This window comes from Acinonyx jubatus, chromosome A2 (genome assembly GCF_027475565.1).
Source record: "Acinonyx jubatus isolate Ajub_Pintada_27869175 chromosome A2, VMU_Ajub_asm_v1.0, whole genome shotgun sequence".
Lineage (NCBI taxonomy): Eukaryota > Metazoa > Chordata > Mammalia > Carnivora > Felidae > Acinonyx > Acinonyx jubatus.
The window spans coordinates 97,188,194-97,215,869 of record NC_069383.1 but is presented as its reverse complement, the minus strand read 5'-3'; the positions used below and the strand labels follow the sequence as shown (position 1 = coordinate 97,215,869).

Here is a 27,676-nt window from a genome sequence, read left to right as displayed (position 1 = left end):
CACCCCCCCCCCCGCAGGGGGCACAGCTCCTGGGTGCCAGGGTCCGCACCACCGCACCGCACCTCCCTGTGCCCACCAGATGCTCTGACCCACTGCCCGCCAGCCTGACAGCCGGGAGCCAGGCAGAGGGCTCCAGAGACCAGGCCAGTGGGACAGGGACTGGCAGGTGTCTCCTCCCAAGGTGGACACCTCCCTGTCACCCCTCAAGAGACCCAGGAACCTTTTGCATAGCTGGTTTCCCAGGGAGGTGGCTGGACGCGAACCCAGTGATCCCTCTGGCATCCTAGGCCTCTGTGTTTCTTCTTCACTCGGCCTCACATTCCCGCCAACCGTGGCCATCTACAGCCGTGCACCCTCCTCGCTCGTCACCCGTGACCGCAAGGGCAGCCCTAAGGGACAGGGAGACACACTGGGCACACGAGACTCCTTCCACCTCCCTTCTCCTTGAAAGGCCGGTGCTTTTCAGCTCTGCATGCCCTTCCCATGGCCCTACCTGGACTGCACCACCAGCGGTCCCACCCTCAAGTCCACCCTGCCACCGCTGACTGTGGCACGTCCTTCAACTCTGTGGAACCGCCTGTCCACCTCCACTACCTCCCAACCCCCGTGTTTTCTTCACAGTGTGCCTCAGATCCCAACTCCTCCGTGCCATTTTTCTTGTCTTGGGTTTCAATTGCTTTTCAACGTTCCATTCTTTTGGTGAGAGAGAGAGAGAGAGAGAGGCCATCACCCATGCGATTGTGCATCAAGCATCGACTGAACGTGCAAGGCGTAACAGACCCTGCTCTGGATGGCGAAGTGTAACTGAACACAGATATATGGAATTCATTCCATTTAACTGGCTAACTGGGCTGCAGTTTCAATATTCACACTATACTTGCAGTCATGTGGTTTATGAGCGTTTTCGTACTTGAAACAATCCATCTTAGGAGGCACTTCGTTGACTTCTAACCACAAGTCGTTTACTTCCTACTGGCATAGATCTTAATGCAATTTGTTTAAATGTTTTTGAATGGTTATTTTTGAGATGGGGGAGACAAAGCATGCGTGGGGGAGGGGCAGAGAGAGAGAGGGAGACACAGAATCGAAAACAGCCTGTCAGCACAGATCCCGATGCGGGGCTCGAACCCACGAGCCGTGAGATCATGATCTCAGAAGGCAGCGGACACTCAACCCACTGAGCCACCCTGGCGCCCCAATACTCTCATATATCTTGCTACTATATGTCTGTAAGCTCACTAATTACGATTTTTTACTTCTTGTTTTCCTAATTCTTCTATTTAAAAGTCAATGATCCTTCACTTCTCAAAGATATTCAGGGATAGCGATAAAACGTCATATTCATTAATACTTAGACATCGCACACAAACACACACATAGATGTTTACTCTTCTTACTTCCTTCATACAGTGTGTCCCGGAGGGAGAAAATTTTCCTTCAGTCAGGAATTACCTTCGTGTGTTTTGTGGTGCATATCTAGGGATGCATTGTCTATGGTTTGTGGGACATAGGTTCTCACAGATCACTACTTAAAAATCCTTGCCTTTAAAGCAAGGAATGAGTGAAAAGGTGGATATTTTAGGCACTCTAGACCAGGCTGATAACATGCTCTCATGTGCATTTCCTTGTTCTCTTTCCCCTTTATCGCCCCTTGGGCTGCTGGTTGTGCAAGTACCTGATATCCTTGGGAGGGAGAAGGGTAAAATGGAGGAACTCTGGGGTCCTCAGTGATCACATGAAGGACTTTAGTCTCCAATCTAAACACACACCCAGCTCTGTCATGTGAGGAAATCTATGGGGACATGCTTTTTGAAATGTGGCGCGTTCTCTGGTAATTCAGCATAACCTCATACACGTACGAAATGTTAACCCGCAAGATGACTTAGAGATCAGTCTACGTGCATGAAAATTGGCTGTTTCAGTCAGGAGGGCATGAGACTCTTGACCTTGGAGTGTGATTTCACGCCCCAAATTACGACTAGAGTGGACTCAACAGATACGCGATAAAATAAGTATTGGAAAATGACCCAGGTAAATTAGGCTACAATGACTGAGCTGCTAATTGGTGCGTGGGATCCCTTTACCTCCTCAGTCAGCCCCCGGGAATGAACCTCTGAGCATTCACATAGTGCCAGTGCTGGTAAGGCAGCCACGTCTTCCCTCTAGGAGTTCAAGGTCTAGCCAGGAAGATGGAAAGAACACGAAACAAAAATGGGAATGACATGAGCAAGGACTCCATAGAAAAATTCAAGGTGCGACAACTGGGTCCTGAGCTCCACCAGGGGAGGGTGTGACAAGGCTGTGCTGAGGAAACGTTAGTATTTTCTGCCGCAGTGCAAGAACGAGTCACCCCTGCACGAGTCCGAGGGTATGTAGCCTGGCAGAAGGCACAGTGCGGCGGACACTCGGAGGCAGGGGTCGTTGTTTCAGAGGGGACGTGTGAAAGGAGACCAGGGAGACCGGAAAGAGCTGCGGAGGATAGCAGAGAGGGAGGGTGAGGAGGGACAGGGCCTGGGACAGGAGGACGTTGTCACTACTCTGCTCTAGTGCCGTGGGACAATATTCCCCCACCCTTACTGGCTTCCCCATCAACGTCCCACCTCACAGGCCCAGGGGACCAGGAATTCAGCAGGGCTCAGCTGAGGGCTCCTGCCACAGCCTCTCAGGAGCTTGGGGCTGCTGTCATCACTCAGACAGAACCTGCTTCACTCAACCCCTGAGCCCACTTCAGGGTGGTGGCAGGATTCAGTCCACATCGAGTGCCTTAGTTCTTCCCTGTCTCTTGTTGTCTCTCAGGGCTAGGCTGTGTGTACCTGTCCATGTCACGACTCAACACGGGGGTTGGTCCCCACTGTGAGGAGCTGAGAGACAACACAGAGAGGGACAGTGAGCACGTGGCCGTGCCATGCACATTTTATCACCTAAACTTGTTTGGTCTGGGGTCACGGTGCCACCTTCTTTGCAACAGAAATCAAACACTACGTCCATACCACACTCCAGGAAGGAAATCCCACAAGGATGTGTTGACAGGATGTGGGCATCCCAGGGAGCCACTGAGGGGAGGAGAAAGTGAAGACCCTGCCAGGGTCAGTGCCTTGCCCAGAATCACAGACTGGTAGAAAGTCAGAACCAGGCATGACCCTAACCTCATGTCCTCAAAATGGGGTCCTGGATTTGACCGAGGATTTCGGAGGGGGTCTGGAAAAGGATGTGTTACTGTCACTGGGTGAAGACACGGAGGTGGTGTGGGGGTGAGGCTGAAGAGGAGCGTCACAGAAGACATCCCGGCACGTTCTTCCCTGAGGAGGACCCCCAGGCCAGGGCAACCCGCTGAGTGCCACCCCGTCCCCATTGTGTGTACCCAGTGGAAAGGCAGGGAATGGCTCGTGGCACACTACTGACAAAGTCTACGTAAATGAGAGTTCTGTCCTACTAGGCCCCAACTCCAATCCCTTCTGTAGGGATTGCTTTAGAAAGTAGAGAACCTAAGCCCCTAGGAAATGTTTGGCCACCCTTCCCTAGGTGGGGATGTGACCTTCTGGGACCCCAGAAAACAAGCACTGGTAAACACACATACACACACACGCTCACGCACGTACGCACACCTGGAAGGACTGTGGGCTGGGATCAGAGGAGCAGCAGAATCAGAGGAGGTGAGAAGTTGAAGTCAATGTGGTTGGATAAACTTCCAACAGGTGACACCGCTGCTCCAATTTCACAGGTATCATCCCACATATGCCTGAGGACATCCTGAGGACATCCTGAGGCCATGCTAGAATGATCTCCATTGGGCCGATAAGACACGGACCATCCCTGAGAAGCACAGTCGCGAATCTGGGACCAGAAAGAGGTAAGAAAGAAGAGTTCTGTCTCAACCCAGATAGGTCTCGCAGCTGGGACCCTGGCTGCCCCCAGACCTTCCCAGGGGACTGTGGAGAGGGGTGCGTTGGTGGAACTGTGTACCGATGTGACATTTCATGGAGAATGGGGGTGAGCAGTCAGCAAAGAGAGGACTATTTGCAAAGGTGTTATCCCAGAGGGGACTCAGGAGGTGGATCCTAGGCAGTGACATCACTTTGCTCACAATAGGCCCCAGGAAAGCTTGGAACTCCTGTAACCTGGCACCCATGTTCTAGGAAGGTCCCATACCAGGCTCACTTGCCTACAGACACAGAGACTTTAGGATGTTCTCTTGTTGTTTTCCCAGGTACCGGGGCTCTGGATGCCAGAAACCCCAGTGCGCAGGATTACTCAGAGGTTGGAGAGGTTTCCTTCACCCACGCTGGCGATGCCTCAGGATGTTTTCCAGGACGTCACATAAGGTAACACACAGCAGCCTAGAGCAGGCCAGGTCAGGTCAGGTCACAGCTCGGAGCCTTCCCTGGGCACCCCCATCCCCTCATGTTCAGTTTCGGGGAAAGGGGGACATGGGGGCCGGTCCTCCCCGGGACCGGAGCAGGTTCGATGGCAGTGGACCACCTGGTGGACCCATCATGGCCATGCACGTGTCATGCTGGGAAGGAGGGAAAGGGATCTCTGAGGTGCCTCTAACCTGTAACAGGTTGAATCCAAGGCCCTCAAGCCACCTTGCTTCTCCTCCGTGGGGGAGTGAGTGCACACTGTGGTGTCATATCTGGAATGAATTCATATGGGTCTGAGGACAAGCGAAAGCAAGCAGACACGGCTTTGAGGACGCCTGCCTGCCTGCCTGCTGCCTGCCTGGCTGCCTGCCTGCTGGGCACTGTCTTTACAGAGCCACATGCCACAGATGGAGGAGAAGCTGAATGAGAGCCCCTGCTCTACTTCCCTGAAGGAAAGGAGGAAGCCCCATGCCATCAGCAGGAAGCCGCGCTGGCTCAGGGTGAGTGCAGGTACCAGGGAAACCCAACACCCAGGGCCCAGAAAACACACTGCTGCTCCCCTGGTAGCTCTCGGAGACTCCTGGTCCCAGATGAACCTGGAACCCCATCTGCTCCCCAAACATGCCAGCAGGGCCCAGCCCCTGCCACGGCCAGACACAACGTCACTCTCCACTTATTTGGAGCAAGATCAGAAAAGAGGCGTGAGACCATTTCACGTCCCTTTCTGTCTAGACTATATTGGCATTGTTGTACACGTTTCCCCGACGAACGTTCCCAGGTGTCCCGGTTCGCCCGACCATCCTTCCACACCTTCTCCACGTCTGACACACGTTCGTGAGGAGCAGGGAGATTTTTACGCAAAGGACATGGGGCTCATTGCATTATGTCTAATGCTCTGCACTTTGGTGGCCAAGCAACACGCCCCTGGGGCCCCTCCAGTCAGGAGCAAGGGCCTTACCACCTAGACAACATTCTGGAAATGTGACCACTCACCTCACCCATTCAACCCTTCACAAATGGGGGATTGTGACAGCATTCCCTTCTCTTGCCATGTCACAGTGCTGCACTGAACATCCTACATGTCCTATTATCCTGATCCAACCTCTGCCAGGTACTGTCCCTCTCTTCGGATCCCCACAATGCACTGTGCTGTTACAAATCACAGGGACACTGCTGTTCATGCGGGGAGGTGCCGTGCATACTCATCTAACAATCTGACCTGAGATTCTTTTTCCTTGATGGTTTTCGAAAAAAAAATATTTGAAATTTATTGCCAAACTGGTTTCCATACAACACCCAGTGCTCATCCCAACACGTGCCCTCCTCAGTGCCCGTCACCCACGCTCCCCTCCCTCCCACCCCCCATCAGCTCTCAGTTTGTTCTCAGTTTGTAGGAGTCTCTTATGCTTTGGCTCTCTCCCACTCTAAGCGCTTTTTCTTTCTTCCCCTCCTCCATGTGTTCCTGTTAAGTTTCTCAGGATCCACAAAAGAGTGGACACATATGGTATCTGCCTTTCCTTGTATGGCTTATTTCACTTAGCATAACACTCTCCAGTTCCATCCACGTTCCTACAAAGGGCCATACTTCATTCTTTCTCATTGCCACGTAGTACTCCATTGTGTATATAAGCCACAATTTCTTTATCCACTTATCAGTTGATGGACATTTAGGCTCTTTCCATAATTTGGCGATTGTTGAGAGTGCTGCTATAAACATTGGGGTACAAGTGCCCCTCTGCATCAGCACTCCTGTATCCCTTGGGTAAATTCCTAGCAGGGCTACTGCTGGGTCATAGGGTAGGTCTATTTTTAATTGTTTGGAACCTCCACACTGTTTTCCAGAGCGGCTGCAGCAGTTTGCATTCCACCAACAGTGCAAGAGGGTTCCCGTTTCTCCACATCCTCTCCAGCATCTATAGTCTCCTGATTTGTTCATTTTGGCCACTCTGACTGGCGTGACGTGATAGCTGAGTGTGGTTTTGATTTGTATTTCCCTGATGGGGAGCGACGTTGAGCAGCTTTTCATGTGCCTGTAGGCCATCCGGATGTCTTCTTTAGAGAAGTGTCTATTCATGTTTTCTGCCCACTTCTTCAGTGGATTGTTTGTTTTTCAGGTGTGGAGTTTGGTGAGCTCTTTATACATTTTGGATATTAACCATTTGTCCGATATGTCATTTGCAAATACCTTTTCCCAATCCATGGGTTGCCTTTGAGTTTTGTTGGTTGTTTCCTCTGCTGTGCAGAAGCTTTTTATGTTCATGAGGTCCCAATAGTTCATTCCTGCTTTTAATTCCCTCGCCTGTGGGGATGTCTGATGGGACATCCTAACGTGTTCAGCCATTTCCCACCTCAAATTCTCGTGTGAATGCCAACATCCTTCTTCAGACACTGGGCACCCAGGTCTCACTCTTGCCACAAGTCACTGACGGCTTGGGAGTTTGGTCTGCATTCTGGACCCCAAGCCTCCTGATGTCCATGGTGCTGTGTCTGACTCCGTGTCCCTCCTGTGTTCTACCTCAGGGTATGAACATCTCACCCATGCCCGACAATGAGAACCGCGAGGAAGGGACCATCGAAGGAGGCTGGATGCTACTGGTACAGCGAGTGGAGCACCTGGTACCTGCTGTCCTGGGTAGAGACCCCTCCTACCTCTTCACATTCTTGAGCACGTACAGAGCTTTTGCTACCACCCAGCAGGTCCTGGAAATACTGTTTATGAGGTGAGCACCCTGCCCTTCACAGCCCAGTGTGATTCAGCCCCTGAAAGCTCTGAGTCTCAGGAAAGTCACCAAACGTCCCGGCGTCTCACATTGTTCCTCTGATCCGGGTGGAAACACTCCAGGTCCTCAGTGGGGGCACTGCAGGGGAAGTCACCCTGGCCTGTGGAAGGCTCTGCTGGCAGGGCTGCGTCTCTGCTGGGTCATCTCTGTCCTCTTGCCCACGATCAACTTTCTGCCTCATCCCTCACTGTCGCCAGGTGTTGAGTTGGGCTGTTTTCCCATTGGAAAAGGAGATTGGAGGCTCTATCTGTGTGTCTGAGTCCTGGCTCAAACCAGTCAAGGATGCCCAGGATGAGCAGGACGCCCAGACCCACACCAATATGTGTGATGGAGCTGACTGTGTTTGAAGCCCTATCATTCTTCAAACACGCAGGAAGCCCCACTAGGTGCAGGCACTTCTGTAGGAGCTGACTGGGATCCAATGCGCAGAGCGGACAGTACCCTCCCCTCCAGAGCTCCATTCCAGTCAGCAGTCAGTGACTCTGGATAGGACAAGACGTAGCATCCACAGGACAGCTCATATGATGTCCTTCTGGCCTCCTCCAGATACGGATGCTTCCATTCGGAGGCTGAGGAGGATGGCGGACCCCGGGAGCAGGAGAAACTGTGAGTAGGCTGAGCTCAGGCTGGAGGGCCTTCCTTCTCCAAGAGGGCAGTGCTGAGACTGTGCGTGGGAGGGGCTGCAGGACCCAGCATCCCACACGTCTGAGAGTCCTGTGAGAGGGCAAAGTTCTGAGGGCTTTCTCTTGGAAGCAAGGAAAGGGGTCCTGTCCTGTCTGGTAGAGGATGGGCTGTGGGCACAGGGAGGCAGCAGAGAGCGCCAGAGGACCGCGTCAGCCCCTTAGAGAGTCCAACCCCATCCCTTCCCACCCACAGCCTTGCCTAGACCCCCATCAGGGGACCCAGCATAACGGTTTTGGGGAGCATCACGCTCACCACCTTGGGGAACATGCACAGTGCGTGCTTAGCAAGGGGACAGGAGACACAGTGAGGGCTCAAGGAGCACATATCACCCACACGATGGGAGAACGGTGTCAGCGGGAGGACACCCACATGTGCACTAGGTGCATGAGGCAGCACAGAGGCACAGGTCGTCACGTTGAAGGCATCAGGAGGGTCCCAGCAAGCCCAGGTAAGAGACAGAGTCCTCTTGTCCCGTATTTGCGCAGATCTTCATGGAGCGCTAGGGTATGCAGTGAAGGCACTGACTCACCCCGACACCACCCCTCCACTCACGCACGGACTTGAATTCCAGTGGGAGGTAGGCAGCGGGACACAGCGAGGAGTCTGGCTGGCTTCCCCAAGAAGGACAGAGACGACCACATCATTGGTTAAGGGGTTCCCGTCAAACAGAATCTTGACGGTCCCTCTTCAGTGACCAGGTCTCTCGTAGGCGGGACTGCCAAATCACAGGTGGACAACGTATAGAACCACCCTCTGGACATCCAGGACCAGGAGGCATAGAGGCCAGGTCCCACAGGCCTGTCCTGAGACCTCAGTGGGAGGAACACCGCATGGTGATTGTTCTGGCTACTTTTGTATCCCCAGGGCCATCTCCTCCATCCTGGGCACCTGGCTGGATCACTACCCCGAGGAATTTTTCCGGCCTCCAGACTTCACCAGCTTGAAGCTGCTGCGGGCGTATGTGAGGGTCCACATGCCGGGCTCCGAGCTGCAGCGCCGCGCCCGCCTTCTCTACTCATGGCGGAAACACCGTGAGCCCAATGAGCCAGGGTCTCTGGGCGAGGAGGACTCTGGGTGGGAGATGTGGGCGTGGGGAGGGGACGGGGTATGCCACAGAGAACATGTTTCCTGAGACTGCAGGTGGGCCAGGCGTAGGGACTAGTCTCAGATCACTGTTCCATTAGCCTGCCGTCTGGGAGATTTCCTCCTGGTGGGTTCTTTGACTCAGATGACAATGTGTGCGGAAGAGGTTTGCTGCCATGGAATGGCAATCACGGTGATGACACTTTCTATTCTTGAAGCTTTGGCAGCAGCTCTAGAGCCCCGTCCAGACGTGCCTCGGGAGCGAGCCCCCGCTATCTCTGTGGTGCCCACTGCAGCCTCGCAGCCCAGGCTGCCTGAAGCCACCAGTTCTCCTGGAGCTCAGCGCGTACGAGAATCGGAGACCCTCACTGCCGCGTCCCCACCAGGGCAGGAGGTACTCCCAGCTCTGGCTGACAGTCAGGAGCTGGAAGAGCCACCTGCCCCTTTGGTGGCCCCAGAGCATGAGCAGCCCCCAGCCCCAGCCGGCGGGGTCACGGAAGGGCTGGAGCAACCACCTCCTGCAGCTGAGCAACCAGCCTCAGCTCCCCAACAGCGGCTCATGTCGGCTGCAGCCCCACAGGATGAATTCCCTGACCTTGTCATTGCGTTCTTTGTCGTTTTAGTAGTGGGTATAGAGGTATTTAGTGTCCTTATATACCATTGGTTTATACTTAAAACATAATTTAAGTGTCAAAAAATTTACTCTGATCCTGTGAAATTACAACTTCAAGTGTCAGTATGTACATTCGCAGGATGTTACACCCGTGAGCACTATGTACTCCTAGAACATTTCCATCACAGAGACACGTGGACTACTAATCACCCACGGCTCATTCCCTCACCCCAGTCTCTGCAACCAGCGATCTCGGTTGCTGCTGCTTTAGCTCCTCTGGGATTTCCATGTGTGTGCAAACACACAACATGGCCATGGCCTGTTGTGTCTGGCTACATGACAGGAGACTGATTAATAATTGCTTAAATATTCAATGGCACTCATATTTTTTAGGACAGAGGAATAGTCCTCAAAGAACAAAGATTAGGTGAAGCCCCCACTTGAAGTATCTTCATTAGCTGGCATGGGGACCCTCTGAGGTTTGACACAAGAGCAGAAGCCAGAAGAGAAATGTCTGGACCAGAGCGAATACCTTGAAAATCTTTCATTTTCCTCGACTGGCCATGGTGATATTGGTCTAACGTGCATATTATAAAAACACCCAAATGAAACCGTCAATATGCCATTTACGCTAATCTATTAGGCCGTAAAGTATAAAGTTCTGGAAGGTTTCCTACGGGTGACATGTATTCAGTAAAATGAAGATTTAAATAATGAGGACAGGCACCAAGGTGGCTCAATGGGCGAGTTTCCGAGTCGAATTTGGCTCAGGTCACGATCTCATGGTTCTTGAGATCAAGTCCCAAGTCAGGCTCTGCAATGACAGCTTGAAGCCATCCCTGGTCAGGATTCCCCTTCTTGCTCTTTCCAAAAAACTAAATAGGAAACAACAAATACATACGGCCAAAAAAACCCGTAGATTCTTTGAAGAAATAATGGCCCCCAAGACATGGTGTCATCTTCACACTCCTTTGGCTTTGAGTGCAGCAGGTGACTGTGTTTGTGTTCACGAGTAGTGTGACAGGTTGGGCATCCATCCAGGACTGTGGTCTTGTACTATGGGATGTCGCCACAGTGGACAGGCACAGTCCTGTCCCCTTCTGCATTCTCAGGGGCCACACATCATCCTTTACTCTGCGTCTCCAGAAGCTGAATGACTGGGCCAATTCCAATATTTTGTCTCTCGTCACTGTACACAAGGGCACACGTGTACCGAAACTCTCCCTTTCTGTAGGAATGGACCATCGAAGGAGGCTGGATGCTACTGGAACAGCGAGTGGAGCACCTGGTACCTGCTGTCCTGGGTAGAGACCCCTCCTACCTCTTCACATTCTTGAGCACGTACAGAGCTTTTGCTACCACCCAGCAGGTCCTGGAAATACTGTTTATGAGGTGAGCACCCTGCCCTTCACAGCCCAGTGTGATTCAGCCCCTGAAAGCTCTGAGTCTCAGGAAAGTCACCAAACGTCCCGGCGTCTCACATTGTTCCTCTGATCCGGGTGGAAACACTCCAGGTCCTCAGTGGGGGCACTGCAGGGGAAGTCACCCTGGCCTGTGGAAGGCTCTGCTGGCAGGGCTGCGTCTCTGCTGGGTCATCTCTGTCCTCTTGCCCACGATCAACTTTCTGCCTCATCCCTCACTGTCGCCAGGTGTTGAGTTGGGCTGTTTTCCCATTGGAAAAGGAGATTGGAGGCTCTATCTGTGTGTCTGAGTCCTGGCTCAAACCAGTCAAGGATGCCCAGGATGAGCAGGACGCCCAGACCCACACCAATATGTGTGATGGGGCTGACTGGGGCCCTATCATTCTTCAAACACGCAGGAAGCCCCACTAGGTGCAGGCACTTCTGTAGGAGCTGACTGGGATCCAATGCGCAGAGCGGACAGTACCCTCCCCTCCAGAGCTCCATTCTAGTCAGCAGTCAGTGACTCTGGATAGGACAAGACGTAGCATCCACAGGACAGCTCATATGATGTCCTTCTGGCCTCCTCCAGATACGGATGCTTCCATTCGGAGGCTGAGGAGGATGGCGGACCCCGGGAGCAGGAGAAACTGTGAGTAGGCTGAGCTCAGGCTGGAGGGCCTTCCTTCTCCAAGAGGGCAGTGCTGAGACTGTGCGTGGGAGGGGCTGCAGGACCCAGCATCCCACACGTCTGAGAGTCCTGTGAGAGGGCAAAGTTTCGGGCTTTCTCTTGGAAGCAAGGAAAGGGGTCCTGTCCTGTCTGGTAGAGGATGGGCTGTGGGCACAGGGAGGCAGCAGAGAGCGCCAGAGGACCGCGTCAGCCCCTTAGAGAGTCCAACCCCATCCCTTCCCACTCACAGCCTTGCCTAGACCCCCATCAGGGGACCCAGCATAACGGTTTTGGGGAGCATCACGCTCACCACCTTGGGGAACATGCACAGTGCGTGCTTAGCAAGGGGACAGGAGACACAGTGAGGGCTCAAGGAGCACATATCACCCACACGATGGGAGAACGGTGTCAGCGGGAGGACACCCACATGTGCACTAGGTGCATGAGGCAGCACAGAGGCACAGGTCGTCACGTTGAAGGCATCAGGAGGGTCCCAGCAAGCCCAGGTAAGAGACAGAGTCCTCTTGTCCCGTATTTGCGCAGATCTTCATGGAGCGCTAGGGTATGCAGTGAAGGCACTGACTCACCCCGACACCACCCCTCCACTCACGCACGGACTTGAATTCCAGTGGGAGGTAGGCAGCGGGACACAGCGAGGAGTCTGGCTGGCTTCCCCAAGAAGGACAGAGACGACCACATCATTGGTTAAGGGGTTCCCGTCAAACAGAATCTTGACGGTCCCTCTTCAGTGACCAGGTCTCTCGTAGGCGGGACTGCCAAATCACAGGTGGACAACGTATAGAACCACCCTCTGGACATCCAGGACCAGGAGGCATAGAGGCCAGGTCCCACAGGCCTGTCCTGAGACCTCAGTGGGAGGAACACCGCATGGTGATTGTTCTGGCTACTTTTGTATCCCCAGGGCCATCTCCTCCATCCTGGGCACCTGGCTGGATCACTACCCCGAGGAATTTTTCCGGCCTCCAGACTTCACCAGCTTGAAGCTGCTGCGGGCGTATGTGAGGGTCCACATGCCGGGCTCCGAGCTGCAGCGCCGCGCCCGCCTTCTCTACTCATGGCGGAAACACCGTGAGCCCAATGAGCCAGGGTCTCTGGGCGAGGAGGACTCTGGGTGGGAGATGTGGGCGTGGGGAGGGGACGGGGTATGCCACAGAGAACATGTTTCCTGAGACTGCAGGTGGGCCAGGCGTAGGGACTAGTCTCAGATCACTGTTCCATTAGCCTGCCGTCTGGGAGATTTCCTCCTGGTGGGTTCTTTGACTCAGATGACAATGTGTGCGGAAGAGGTTTGCTGCCATGGAATGGCAATCACGGTGATGACACTTTCTATTCTTGAAGCTTTGGCAGCAGCTCTAGAGCCCCGTCCAGACGTGCCTCGGGAGCGAGCCCCCGCTATCTCTGTGGTGCCCACTGCAGCCTCGCAGCCCAGGCTGCCTGAAGCCACCAGTTCTCCTGGAGCTCAGCGCGTACGAGAATCGGAGACCCTCACTGCCGCGTCCCCACCAGGGCAGGAGGTACTCCCAACTCTGGCTGACAGTCAGGAGCTGGAAGAGCCACCTGCCCCTTTGGTGGCCCCAGAGCATGAGCAGCCCCCAGCCCCAGCCGGCGGGGTCACGGAAGGGCTGGAGCAACCACCTCCTGCAGCTGAGCAACCAGCCTCAGCTCCCCAACAGCGGCTCATGTCGGCTGCAGCCCCAAAGGATGAATTCCCTGACCTTGTCATTGCGTTCTTTGTCGTTTTAGTAGTGGGTATAGAGGTATTTAGTGTCCTTATGTACTATTGGTTTATACTTAAAACATAAATTAAGTGTCAAAAAATTTACTCTGATCCTGTGAAATTACAACTTCAAGTGTCAGTACGTACATTCGCAGGATGTTACACCCGTGAGCACTATGTACTCCTAGAACATTTCCATCACAGAGACACGTGGACTACTAATCACCCACGGCTCATTCCCTCACCCCAGTCTCTGCAACCAGCGATCTCGGTTGCTGCTGCTTTAGCTCCTCTGGGATTTCCATGTGTGTGCAAACACACAACATGGCCATGGCCTGTTGTGTCTGGCTACATGACAGGAGACTGATTAATAATTGCTTAAATATTCAATGGCACTCATATTTTTTAGGACAGAGGAATAGTCCTCAAAGAACAAAGATTAGGTGAAGCCCCCACTTGAAGTATCTTCATTAGCTGGCATGGGGACCCTCTGAGGTTTGACACAAGAGCAGAAGCCAGAAGAGAAATGTCTGGACCAGAGCGAATACCTTGAAAATCTTTCATTTTCCTCGACTGGCCATGGTGATATTGGTCTAACGTGCATATTATAAAAACACCCAAATGAAACCGTCAATATGCCATTTACGCTAATCTATTAGGCAGTAAAGTATAAAGTTCTGGAAGGTTTCCTACGGGTGACATGTATTCAGTAAAATGAAGATTTAAATAATGAGGACAGGCACCAAGGTGGCTCAATGGGCGAGTTTCCGAGTCGAATTTGGCTCAGGTCACGATCTCATGGTTCTTGAGTTCAAGTCCCAAGTCAGGCTCTGCAATGACAGCTTGAAGCCATCCCTGGCAGGATTCCCCTTCTTGCTCTTTCCAAAAAACTAAATAGGAAACAACAAATACATACGGCAAAAAAACCCCCGTAGATTCTTTGAAGAAATAATGGCCCCCAAGACATGGTGTCATCTTCACACTCCTTTGGCTTTGAGTGCAGCAGGTGACTGTGTTTGTGTTCACGAGTAGTGTGACAGGTTGGGCATCCATCCAGGACTGTGGTCTTGTACTATGGGATGTCGCCACAGTGGACAGGCACAGTCCTGTCCCCTTCTGCATTCTCAGGGGCCACACATCATCCTTTACTCTGCGTCTCCAGAAGCTGAATGACTGGGCCAATTCCAATATTTTGTCTCTCATCACTGTACACAAGGGCACATGTGTACCAAACTCTCCCTTTCTGTAGGCGTGTACACCAAGCACAACTTTGGGGACATAATTTATAGGCATTTTTCGGGGGCTGCCTCCAGTTTACAATATCTACAGACTCTTTATTCTGTTGGGGTCTTATGTGAAAAGCAGGGACCCCTGGGACTAGGTGGATCCCTGAAGAATCAGGAGGACAAGCCAGCACTGTGGCCATCAGGGTACCTAGGAGTGACCCATGGGGCAGGAAAGAAACCACACTCCCTCATTCTGACCTCCTGCACAGCATCCCTGCCCCATGCCCTGGAACACACTCATTCAGGCCCCATCCCATGACAAACCCCAGCTGCCTGTGCACCTCCTGTTCCATAGCTCTGCTTCTCAGTTGAGCAGCCAGTCCCTGCTTTCAGGCCAGGGGAGGATGCAGGCTGGGCCACTGCTGTCTGCTTGCTGGCCCTCCTCCCAGGCTGGGTCGCTTACTCTCAGGAAAGTACCTCTAAGTGCAGATCAGGTCAATGAGTTAAAGACCAGGACCTGAATGTCTTCATCCTGACGACTGAGTGGCAACAGCAAGAACCACTTGGACCTCGGCAAGCCAGAGAGTCCTTTACACAGCACATCAGGAGCTCAAGGAGACTGCAGGATGGAGACTCAGTCAAGGCTTTTGATAGCGAGTCCAGCCGCTCCACCCTTCAGGCTCCTCCAGCAGTGACGCCCGGCACCTGCCAGCCCCATCTTTGGGGAGCAGTGTCCCTGTCATGAGCAGCCACACAGCACCCTCTGGTGACCGACCACAAGGCACACAGGAATACTGCAGGGCTCCCCGATCTCCCAGCAAAGAAAGTGCCATTCCAACCGACACATCCTCAGACGATTCCAGGCAGACCAGACACAACTCTGTAAAATCCAATGTGTTTGAGGTGCCATTCAGGAAGTCTATGAAAAACATAGGTCTCTTCCCAACTGCACTATTCTGAGATGAATTCACTGAGTGGTGGAGTCAGGCACTGGGTTCCAGGACAGAAAAGGGACACAAGGTGGCTCCCTCCCAAGATGCACAGGGCGTGTTGTGGCAATGTGTTGGGAAGCATATATTTATGTCCCAGCTCTCTGGGTCTGGTTTAAAGAAAACGTATATCCAAACAAACCATGTTTATGGACTTGTTGGATTGTATCAACCACAAAACATTTCAGAAAATTTGCACACTCTCACTCCATATATCTGTTTACACTCATCTAAATTCGATCGCATCATCCTATGTTCCCAGGTACTTTTTCACTTATTGGGAGTGCATGATATGCTCTAGAGAGACCGCAGAAACTCCACCACCTTACTGGTAGACCTAATGAGTGAAATCAGTCATGTTAAGACATGTATGTCGTTGTACATAATGTGCTTCAATTCTATACACGAAACACAAAGTCTCAGAGAAATTAAGAAAATAATTTAAAATCACTCCAAGAGAAGAAAAAGCTTAAGAGGAAATTTAGCTTACAAACACCTGGGTGGCACAGTCAGTGAAGCATCTGAATTTGGCTAAGGTCATGATCTCATGATGTTGTTTTGAGCCCTGCTATACAAATGCAAATGACGTCGGCTAGCATTAGAAAGGTCACCAGTTTTCGGCCTCTTTATCAGTCTCATACCACAAGTGCACTAGGGTTCCATTGGCTCCATAGGGACCATTTGCCTGCATTCTCCATGGGAGCAGCTCCTATCCTACCAGAACCCTCACGTGTGTCTCCCTGTCATGGCACGTACTGATACATACGAGAATGACGTTTCCCTTTCATTTTGAACATTGTGCTGATGCCTCCCTCCTGGCTCTGCGTCTCCACTGAGAAGACCCTTTGGCTCAGTTTACATGGGGGTGTGTGTGTGTGTGTGTGTGTGTGTGTGCGTGTGTGTGTGTGTGCCCGCGCGCGCGGGTGTGTATGCATGTACGTATATGTACACGTACACGAATACGTGTACGTACACGTAGACATGTATGTGTGTGTACACAGGTATCCGTATGGACACACAGGTAGCTAGATCTATATATACACGGAGCTGTTTTTTCTTTTGAAAATACACACTGAAAACTCTGTGGGGCGCCTGGATGACTCAGCTGGGTGATGGTCCGACTTCGGGTCACGTCAGGCTCTCAGGGTTCCAGAGCTGAGTCACGCCTAGTGCTCCGTGCTGACAGCTCAGAGCCTGGAACCTGATTCCCTTCTGGGTTTCCTCTCTCTCTCCCTGCCCCTCCCTCGCTTGTGCTCTCTCTGTCTCTCTCGCTTTCTTTCTCTCAGAGGTGAACATGAAAAAAGAAACAAAAGCATGTGGCTCTGGATCTCGGCTCACGTCACGGTCTCAACAGTTTGCGAGGCTGAGCCTCCACAAGGAGCCCCACCTCCAGATGGGCGCCAACGATGCGGAGCCCGCTGGCCCTCCTCTCTCTCTCCCTCCCTGTCTGCCCTATCCCTGCTCACAGGCACACGTGCATGCGTCCACTCTCTCTCTGTCTCTCAGAATGAATGAAAGAAACAAAGAACCTCAAATGAGAACACTAAAGGAACACCGTCGAGTTCATTACTACAGCGAATGGACGGCTGTGCCCGTGGCCAGCACCTGCCCTGGGGAACGTTCTATTTCCTATTTGTTCATGTTTCTTCACTCTGGAGACACAGGGAGCCAGACAGCAAGCCGGCAAGCCAGTGACCGCCAGTGGGGGAGGGGCAGAGAAGCAGAGAGAGACACACACAGAATCTGAACACAGGCTCCAGGGCTTGAGCTGTGGGCACAGAGCCCAGCGCAGGGCTGGAACTCAGGAACCGCGAGGGCGTGACCTGAGCCCAAGTCGGAAGCTCAACCCACTGAACCACCCAGGCGCCCGGGGAAGGTTCCATTCAGGAGTCCACTCTATCCATCCCCGCCCATTTCCGCAAGGTCAGAGCCCTTACACCACATACCACCAGGAAGGATGCTATACAACTGTCCACAACCTGCCCTCTGTCTTCCAAAGAGGCTGCCCTGACGATCTCTAGCGAAGAGGGCGCTCTGATCAAAAGGCCCACGGATACAGGTCATGCCTGCCTACCCTTAGGGCCTGATGACTCCCCAGGTTCCCCTTGCAGCGCACTTGGTCCCATTGGAAACGTCGTGGCTTTGGGTTCCAAGGTGCCCCGCAGCGGAGCACAGGCCACCGGGAACGACCTCACCGCAGCTACCTACCAGGGGACGGCTTCGCACCCTTCACCCTTCCTGCAGGCCCTGTGCTCAGGGTCTGGGACCAGCCAGGGCGCGGGACACAAGCAGAGAACGTTAGCATTTGAGGACGCAGAAACGGCCTTGGGGTTCCCTACTCGGGGACCACGTTCACCACCTGGGCGCCCGCGACACTGGCAACCGGCACACAGGGCGACGGGGAGTGTGGACCGCAGGAAATGAGGGCCCTCGGCCGCTTCTCCTGCAATTCACAGGGGGAACTCGCAAAGGTCACCTCAGTCCCCAGCTCCCAAGAAGCCTCCCTGCGGAAGGGATGGTGCCATCAACAGCCTCTTCCTCCTTCCAGCCCTGCCTGGGTTTCAGGGGGAGCACAGCACCGGCGGGGGCGGGGGTCCTAGGAAGGTCCCGCTGACCCACGCCCCCCGCTGTGCCGCCACCCTCCCTAAGAGCCCCGCCTGTCACTCTCCAAAGTGTCTCAGGCTGGATGTGCAATGATAGGGTTCCCCGCAGAGAGCGTGACTCAGGCCCTAGAGCCTATGTTGCTGGATTCCCCGTTTGAGGGCACACGCACGTCTCCAAGGCCACCTCTGCTCGCAGGACAGGCACGCTAGGTGCAAATGCTTTCCCTGCCTCTCGACAGGCAGCAGTGGGAAAGCCAGCGGTGCAGCACGCTCGTGTGGAGCCCGACTGCCTGGCTTCATGCCTCGAGTCCTCCCGCTTCCCAGCAGTGACCCCCGGCACACATTCTTTCACATCTTCCCTTGGAAATACGAACGGGGACGAGAGTCCTTGCCGAGGTACTCTGTGTCGTCAGCAGAGATCTCTCGAGTGCTCAGAACAGTGCCTGGAACAGGCTAAGCCCTCTACCAAGGTGGGGTAAGACCAAGGAAAACACACACGCATAGGCAGTCCCCTCCCTCCTGGCCAGCACCTAGGCAACTGCTGGGGATGGTGAGGCAGGGGAGGGATCCCTTCCTTCCCCCGACGGGGTCCGGCTCCCCCTCCCTCCTCAGGACTTCCCGCTGGCATCAAGAAAACCTCCCTGCCTGATTCTGGGTGCTGCCGGCTGGGAACCCAGTGCCTCAGGGAGAGGCCCTCGCACATCTCCCTGGATACTTGCACGGGCTTCAGGTCAACAGACTCTGCCTCCTCACCTATATGGCAACAGGGACTGCACACCCGTGGAGCCGCTTCAGGTCTTGCAAAGCATCAAAGGTGTTCGGACCACAAGCAAGTTTCGAGGACACGCACGGCCACTATTTTCCCAAGGAAACCTCTCACATGGCGAGCTCATGGATCCATATCCATGCGATGACTTAGGCAGAATCATCACGGTAATCGTGAAGGTAATGGTACTCAAGGTCACCGTAATCTCCTTCATTCCGGAGAGACACAACTCACCCCTCGGGGACCAAACAGACGCTTAGGAGCCTGAGCTGCTCCACGTGGCCTACACCACACCATCTTACTGAAAACATAAAGCACCAGTCGGCTCGCTATGACGTGTGCGAAAGCCTCTGCTCTTAGGCCTTTGCTTTCAGTGAGGTCAAAGTGCTGCCTTCAGGATGTTTTCAGCCTTTGAGACAGGATTGGAACTCTCTAGTGAAATGAGATGTTCCCATGCAACAAAACGCATTCCTTGCAAAGAACTGGGTCCCTGACGCGGTCCGGACTCCACACGGGCCACAGCACCACACTCACGCGCACACACTCCCCCCAACAACCGGGGAGAGGTACAACCCCTGCAATGAAAGACCGTTTGCTCAAGACCTCATTTCCCAAGGAGGCTGAGAGAGGAGCACTGCCTGCTCCCGTACACACGCACTGGTTTCTAGGGACCCGGTGGGCTCCGAGTCACTTCTCCCTCGTGCTGCCTGGTGAGTCCCGGAGGAGATGCGATTGCCAAGGACTGAAACTCTCGAAACACGGAACCAATGCAAGACAGGAGGCGCTCCACGGAAACGGGAAGCACCACGCCCCACGGACAGGAAGAACAAAACCCACCAGTCTGCCTTGGACAAGGAGCTTTTCCATCCACCTTCCTCGCCAGAGTGCGAAGAAGACGTTCCCACCCAACGTGTCCCAAACAGATGACTTTGGACTCCATCCACAACACCCAGGTCTCTTCAGCACACATCTCCAAGTAGGAAAGAGTCTGGACCACCCTCTAAAACACAGAAGCGCCACTTATTCCTGGCTCCCTGGCTCCCAGTTCATTGATGGAATGCCCATTGCCTTCAGAAATGAAGAGCTCAACAGGGAGTTGCACTTGCCCGAATCCAGACTCCTACCCCCTAGTCCCATTGACTCCCACGATAGAGGACCCCCTTTCGCCACAAGCGGGGTGAGATCTCCCCCTCCCCATCAGAGGGTGCAACTCTGCCACCAGGGGCGCGGCGGGGCTGGGCAGGGCAGGAGAGCAGGTGTGGAGTGGGGGAGGCAGATGGCCTGTGTTCACCTGCTGCTTCCACTCTCAAGCCCTTCAACCCCGTCCCCTGCTGGCCTCCAGCAACTCAGGCCCACCACCCCGACTCTGCCCGGAATGTTTCTCTGGAAACTCAGGTCCCTTGTGCTTCATTTTCACAGGCAGGAATGATTCCTCCTGCTCATGGCTGCCACTTCCCTGGCCCTGTCTTGACGCTTTCCCACAGCCGCAGGGCCACGCTTTCCTTCCTTCCTTCCTTCCTTCCTTCCTTCCTTCCTTCCTTCCTTCCTTCTTCGTCCCTTCGTTCGTTCCCACCTGCACCCGCCAACCACCAAGCCAGTCAGACCTCCATGGGCACTCAGGGCGCCCCCCCCACCCCGTCTCGACCTGAGCCACTCCCCACCGCCTGAGCCTAACCCCCTACTCGATCTGGGGCCCTCCTCCTCCAGGGAACCGGGGTCCAACCCAGAAAGCCCACTCCTGAGGCCTCCAGACCGCAGCCGCAAAGGAGCCCAAGAAGAAGCCCGGAGCCCCAGGGCGGGGGGAGGGTTCTCATGGCAGGGGAAGACAGAGAGGGGCAGAGGGGAAGGCCACGTGCGACCTTGTCGCTAGGGTCCCTACCTTGGCAGCACCGCGACTGAGGCAGGTCCTGGAGGGAGGCTGTGGGTCTCAGCTGCTCCACCTTTAGGCTTCTCCCGGATGGTCTTTCAAGGGCGCCGGGGGGCATCGCATGGCGCTCTGCCCCAGCCAGTGCTGGCACTCCACCAGCGCGGCCAAAGACCGAGGCGCCCGGGAAGCGCGTCCCGCGCCCTGGCCTCTGGCTCCAGGAGCAGCAGGAGCAGCAGGGCCGCCACCCTCCGAGGCTGGAGGCTCATGGCTCCCAGTCTTCTCCACGCGGGGCCCCGCCTGCGCTCCCGCCAGCGCTCCCGCGAGCAGAGCACTACCGCTACCCCTACCGCCAAAGCCATGGCTACCGGCTCGCAGGCGCCAGGCAGCAGCATGTCCCCGGTCGGGGGCTGAGGTGGGCTTCAGTCCCTGGCTGGCCCAGACACTTGGGGGCTTGGGGCGGCAGGCGGGCTGGGAGCCAACTCACAGCACCGCTGCAGCCTCAGCTGGGTCCCTCACCGGGCTCCGGCCCTGGCCCACGCGCATGCGCGCACTCGTGCGCGCGCTCCCGCACACCTGCTTGGGCCCAGGATCCAAGCCGCCCATCCCCCACCCCCACCCCCACACCCCCCCCCCCCGCAGGGGGCACAGCTCCTTGGTGCCAGGGTCCGCACCACCGCACCGCACCTCCCTGTGCCCACCAGATGCTCTGACCCACTGCCCGCCAGCCTGACAGCCGGGAGCCAGGCAGAGGGCTCCAGAGACCAGGCCAGTGGGACAGGGACTGGCAGGTGTCTCCTCCCAAGGTGGACACCTCCCTGTCACCCCTCAAGAGACCCAGGAACCTTTTGCATAGCTGGTTTCCCAGGGAGGTGGCTGGACGCGAACCCAGTGATCCCTCTGGCATCCTAGGCCTCTGTGTTTCTTCTTCACTCGGCCTCACATTCCCGCCAACCGTGGCCATCTACAGCCGTGCACCCTCCTCGCTCGTCACCCGTGACCGCAAGGGCAGCCCTAAGGGACAGGGAGACACACTGGGCACACGAGACTCCTTCCGCCTCCCTTCTCCTTGAAAGGCCGGTGCTTTTCAGCTCTGCATGCCCTTCCCATGGCCCTACCTGGACTGCACCACCAGCGGTCCCACCCTCAAGTCCACCCTGCCACCGCTGACTGTGGCACGTCCTTCAACTCTGTGGAACCGCCTGTCCACCTCCACTACCTCCCAACCCCCGTGTTTTCTTCACAGTGTGCCTCAGATCCCAACTCCTCCGTGCCATTTTTCTTGTCTTGGGTTTCAATTGCTTTTCAACGTTTCATTCTTTTGGTGAGAGACAGAGAGACAGACAGAGAGACAGACAGAGAGAGAGAGAGAGGCCATCACCCATGCGATTGTGCAGCAAGCATCGACTGAACGTGCAAGGCGTACCAGACCCTGCTCTGGAGGGCCAGTGTGCAGAGGTGGGCAAGGAAACGTATGCCTGAGGATTCAAGGGGAGCCACAGGACTACCGTCCAGGGTGAGGAGGAGTAGAGAGACCAAGCAGTCAAGGCTTTCTACGATAGGAGCATCAAGGGCACGAACCTACGCAGCCCGGGAAGGAGAGCAGGGAGTCACGGACATATGGATCATCGAAGGCCAGTCCCAATGGGCAGCCTTCATCACGTGTCCTCACCTGAGGACTTGCAAAGAGGCACCCCCAGACTGGACCTGGTAGAAACAGGACTTACAGCAAAAGCACAAGACTGGTCTGTGGACTTCATGGTCATGGGAAGGACACCATCCCACGAGCCCCACCAAGGGACTCTGGACTCTGGGGACTTGGACTTACTGTGTACCATCAGGACCTGTCAGGACGCTTGCAAGTGCACAAGGGAAGAGAAAACTAAGCCACAAACCTAGGAGAATAGAGATGCAAAACCTTTCTCCCCCCAGGGGCAACGTCAATGATCCCATGCCATACAAATGCAAATGACGTCGGCTAGCATTAGAAAGGTCACCAGTTTTCGGCCTCTTTATCAGTCTCATACCACAAGTGCACTAGGGTTCCATTGGCTCCATAGGGACCATTTGCCTGCATTCTCCGTGGGAGCAGCTCCTATCCTACCAGAACCCTCACGTGTGTCTCCCTGTCATGGCACGTACTGATACATACGAGAATGACGTTTCCCTTTCATTTTGAACATTGTGCTGATGCCTCCCTCCTGGCTCTGCGTCTCCACTGAGAAGACCCTTTGGCTCAGTTTACATGGGGTGTGTGTGTGTGTGTGTGTGTGTGTGTGTGCGTGTGTGTGTGTGTGCCCGCGCGCGCGGGTGTGTATGCATGTACGTATATGTACACGTACACGAATACGTGTACGTACACGTAGACATGTATGTGTGTGTACACAGGTATCCGTATGGACACACAGGTAGCTAGATCTATATATACACGTAGCTGTTTTTTCTTTTGAAAATACACACTGAAAACTCTGTGGGGCGCCTGGATGACTCAGCTGGGTGATGGTCCGACTTCGGGTCACGTCAGGCTCTCAGGGTTCCAGAGCTGAGTCACGCCTAGTGCTCCGTGCTGACAGCTCAGAGCCTGGAACCTGATTCCCTTCTGGGTTTCCTCTCTCTCTCCCTGCCCCTCCCTCGCTTGTGCTCTCTCTGTCTCTCTCGCTTTCTTTCTCTCAGAGGTGAACATGAAAAAAGAAACAAAAGCATGTGGCTCTGGATCTCGGCTCACGTCACGGTCTCAACAGTTTGCGAGGCTGAGCCTCCACAAGGAGCCCCACCTCCAGATGGGCGCCAACGATGCGGAGCCCGCTGGCCCTCCTCTCTCTCTCCCTCCCTGTCTGCCCTATCCCTGCTCACAGGCACACGTGCATGCGTCCACTCTCTCTCTGTCTCTCAGAATGAATGAAAGAAACAAAGAACCTCAAATGAGAACACTAAAGGAACACCGTCGAGTTCATTACTACAGCGAATGGACGGCTGTGCCCGTGGCCAGCACCTGCCCTGGGGAACGTTCTATTTCCTATTTGTTCATGTTTCTTCACTCTGGAGACACAGGGAGCCAGACAGCAAGCCGGCAAGCCAGTGACCGCCAGTGGGGGAGGGGCAGAGAAGCAGAGAGAGACACACACAGAATCTGAACACAGGCTCCAGGGCTTGAGCTGTGGGCACAGAGCCCAGCGCAGGGCTGGAACTCAGGAACCGCGAGGGCGTGACCTGAGCCCAAGTCGGAAGCTCAACCCACTGAACCACCCAGGCGCCCGGGGAAGGTTCCATTCAGGAGTCCACTCTATCCATCCCCGCCCATTTCCGCAAGGTCAGAGCCCTTACACCACATACCACCAGGAAGGATGCTATACAACTGTCCACAACCTGCCCTCTGTCTTCCAAAGAGGCTGCCCTGACGATCTCTAGCGAAGAGGGCGCTCTGATCAAAAGGCCCACGGATACAGGTCATGCCTGCCTACCCTTAGGGCCTGATGACTCCCCAGGTTCCCCTTGCAGCGCACTTGGTCCCATTGGAAACGTCGTGGCTTTGGGTTCCAAGGTGCCCCGCAGCGGAGCACAGGCCACCGGGAACGACCTCACCGCAGCTACCTACCAGGGGACGGCTTCGCACCCTTCACCCTTCCTGCAGGCCCTGTGCTCAGGGTCTGGGACCAGCCAGGGCGCGGGACACAAGCAGAGAACGTTAGCATTTGAGGACGCAGAAACGGCCTTGGGGTTCCCTACTCGGGGACCACGTTCACCACCTGGGCGCCCGCGACACTGGCAACCGGCACACAGGGCGACGGGGAGTGTGGACCGCAGGAAATGAGGGCCCTCGGCCGCTTCTCCTGCAATTCACAGGGGGAACTCGCAAAGGTCACCTCAGTCCCCAGCTCCCAAGAAGCCTCCCTGCGGAAGGGATGGTGCCATCAACAGCCTCTTCCTCCTTCCAGCCCTGCCTGGGTTTCAGGGGGAGCACAGCACCGGCGGGGGCGGGGGTCCTAGGAAGGTCCCGCTGACCCACGCCCCCCGCTGTGCCGCCACCCTCCCTAAGAGCCCCGCCTGTCACTCTCCAAAGTGTCTCAGGCTGGATGTGCAATGATAGGGTTCCCCGCAGAGAGCGTGACTCAGGCCCTAGAGCCTATGTTGCTGGATTCCCCGTTTGAGGGCACACGCACGTCTCCAAGGCCACCTCTGCTCGCAGGACAGGCACGCTAGGTGCAAATGCTTTCCCTGCCTCTCGACAGGCAGCAGTGGGAAAGCCAGCGGTGCAGCACGCTCGTGTGGAGCCCGACTGCCTGGCTTCATGCCTCGAGTCCTCCCGCTTCCCAGCAGTGACCCCCGGCACACATTCTTTCACATCTTCCCTTGGAAATACGAACGGGGACGAGAGTCCTTGCCGAGGTACTCTGTGTCGTCAGCAGAGATCTCTCGAGTGCTCAGAACAGTGCCTGGAACAGGCTAAGCCCTCTACCAAGGTGGGGTAAGACCAAGGAAAACACACACGCATAGGCAGTCCCCTCCCTCCTGGCCAGCACCTAGGCAACTGCTGGGGATGGTGAGGCAGGGGAGGGATCCCTTCCTTCCCCCGACGGGGTCCGGCTCCCCCTCCCTCCTCAGGACTTCCCGCTGGCATCAAGAAAACCTCCCTGCCTGATTCTGGGTGCTGCCGGCTGGGAACCCAGTGCCTCAGGGAGAGGCCCTCGCACATCTCCCTGGATACTTGCACGGGCTTCAGGTCAACAGACTCTGCCTCCTCACCTATATGGCAACAGGGACTGCACACCCGTGGAGCCGCTTCAGGTCTTGCAAAGCATCAAAGGTGTTCGGACCACAACCAAGTTTCGAGGACACGCACGGCCACTATTTTCCCAAGGAAACCTCTCACATGGCGAGCTCATGGATCCATATCCATGCGATGACTTAGGCAGAATCATCACGGTAATCGTGAAGGTAATGGTACTCAAGGTCACCGTAATCTCCTTCATTCCGGAGAGACACAACTCACCCCTCGGGGACCAAACAGACGCTTAGGAGCCTGAGCTGCTCCACGTGGCCTACACCACACCATCTTACTGAAAACATAAAGCACCAGTCGGCTCGCTATGACGTGTGCGAAAGCCTCTGCTCTTAGGCCTTTGCTTTCAGTGAGGTCAAAGTGCTGCCTTCAGGATGTTTTCAGCCTTTGAGACAGGATTGGAACTCTCTAGTGAAATGAGATGTTCCCATGCAACAAAACGCATTCCTTGCAAAGAACTGGGTCCCTGACGCGGTCCGGACTCCACACGGGCCACAGCACCACACTCACGCGCACACACTCCCCCCAACAACCGGGGAGAGGTACAACCCCTGCAATGAAAGACCGTTTGCTCAAGACCTCATTTCCCAAGGAGGCTGAGAGAGGAGCACTGCCTGCTCCCGTACACACGCACTGGTTTCTAGGGACCCGGTGGGCTCCGAGTCACTTCTCCCTCGTGCTGCCTGGTGAGTCCCGGAGGAGATGCGATTGCCAAGGACTGAAACTCTCGAAACACGGAACCAATGCAAGACAGGAGGCGCTCCACGGAAACGGGAAGCACCACGCCCCACGGACAGGAAGAACAAAACCCACCAGTCTGCCTTGGACAAGGAGCTTTTCCATCCACCTTCCTCGCCAGAGTGCGAAGAAGACGTTCCCACCCAACGTGTCCCAAACAGATGACTTTGGACTCCATCCACAACACCCAGGTCTCTTCAGCACACATCTCCAAGTAGGAAAGAGTCTGGACCACCCTCTAAAACACAGAAGCGCCACTTATTCCTGGCTCCCTGGCTCCCAGTTCATTGATGGAATGCCCATTGCCTTCAGAAATGAAGAGCTCAACAGGGAGTTGCACTTGCCCGAATCCAGACTCCTACCCCCTAGTCCCATTGACTCCCACGATAGAGGACCCCCTTTCGCCACAAGCGGGGTGAGATCTCCCCCTCCCCATCAGAGGGTGCAACTCTGCCACCAGGGGCGCGGCGGGGCTGGGCAGGGCAGGAGAGCAGGTGTGGAGTGGGGGAGGCAGATGGCCTGTGTTCACCTGCTGCTTCCACTCTCAAGCCCTTCAACCCCGTCCCCTGCTGGCCTCCAGCAACTCAGGCCCACCACCCCGACTCTGCCCGGAATGTTTCTCTGGAAACTCAGGTCCCTTGTGCTTCATTTTCACAGGCAGGAATGATTCCTCCTGCTCATGGCTGCCACTTCCCTGGCCCTGTCTTGACGCTTTCCCACAGCCGCAGGGCCACGCTTTCCTTCCTTCCTTCCTTCCTTCCTTCCTTCCTTCCTTCCTTCCTTCCTTTCTTCGTCCCTTCGTTCGTTCCCACCTGCACCCGCCAACCACCAAGCCAGTCAGACCTCCATGGGCACTCAGGGCGCCCCCCCCACCCCGTCTCGACCTGAGCCACTCCCCACCGCCTGAGCCTAACCCCCTACTCGATCTGGGGCCCTCCTCCTCCAGGGAACCGGGGTCCAACCCAGAAAGCCCACTCCTGAGGCCTCCAGACCGCAGCCGCAAAGGAGCCCAAGAAGAAGCCCGGAGCCCCAGGGCGGGGGGAGGGTTCTCATGGCAGGGGAAGACAGAGAGGGGCAGAGGGGAAGGCCACGTGCGACCTTGTCGCTAGGGTCCCTACCTTGGCAGCACCGCGACTGAGGCAGGTCCTGGAGGGAGGCTGTGGGTCTCAGCTGCTCCACCTTTAGGCTTCTCCCGGATGGTCTTTCAAGGGCGCCGGGGGGCATCGCATGGCGCTCTGCCCCAGCCAGTGCTGGCACTCCACCAGCGCGGCCAAAGACCGAGGCGCCCGGGAAGCGCGTCCCGCGCCCTGGCCTCTGGCTCCAGGAGCAGCAGGAGCAGCAGGGCCGCCACCCTCCGAGGCTGGAGGCTCATGGCTCCCAG

The 27,676-nt window shown here is 55.4% G+C and overlaps 1 protein-coding gene and 1 long non-coding RNA gene across 6 annotated transcripts; one reads left to right on the top strand and one right to left on the bottom strand.

Moving 5' to 3' along the window:
- Positions 1-599: 599 nt before the first annotated feature.
- LOC128314827 (uncharacterized) lies at positions 600-14,139 on the top strand. Of its 5 annotated transcripts, XM_053218673.1 has the most exons (11): positions 600-800; positions 3,722-3,850; positions 4,208-4,322; positions 6,882-7,081; positions 7,688-7,747; positions 8,690-8,856; positions 9,127-9,302; positions 10,756-10,913; positions 11,514-11,573; positions 12,514-12,680; positions 12,951-14,136. In XM_053218673.1, the coding sequence occupies exons 3-11, from the start codon at positions 4,299-4,301 to the stop codon at positions 13,412-13,414; spliced, it is 1,476 nt and encodes a 491-aa protein (XP_053074648.1). In that variant the 5' UTR covers positions 600-800; positions 3,722-3,850; positions 4,208-4,298; the 3' UTR covers positions 13,415-14,136. The 5 variants fall into 5 exon arrangements, with proteins under 5 accessions (XP_053074648.1, XP_053074643.1, XP_053074644.1 ...); XM_053218668.1 differs by having other exon boundaries at positions 3,722-4,322; XM_053218669.1 differs by lacking the exon at positions 7,688-7,747 and having other exon boundaries at positions 3,722-4,322; positions 12,951-14,139.
- LOC128314830 (uncharacterized) lies at positions 3,662-6,343 on the bottom strand. Its single transcript, XR_008296926.1, has 2 exons — positions 5,117-6,343; positions 3,662-4,440 (listed from the first exon to the last, which is right to left on the bottom strand). It is a non-coding gene; the product is annotated as an uncharacterized LOC128314830 (long non-coding RNA).
- Positions 14,140-27,676: the final 13,537 nt, after the last annotated feature.

Coding starts and splice junctions, on each gene's coding strand:
- LOC128314827 (XM_053218668.1), top strand. CDS start 4,185: ATGTTCTCTTGTTGTTTTCCCAGGTACCGGGGCTCTGGATGCCAGAAA. Junction 7,748..8,689: donor CCCCGGGAGCAGGAGAAACT/GTGAGTAGGCTG, acceptor TTGTATCCCCAG/GGCCATCTCCTCCATCCTGG. Junction 9,303..10,755: donor CGTCCCCACCAGGGCAGGAG/GTACTCCCAGCT, acceptor CCCTTTCTGTAG/GAATGGACCATCGAAGGAGG.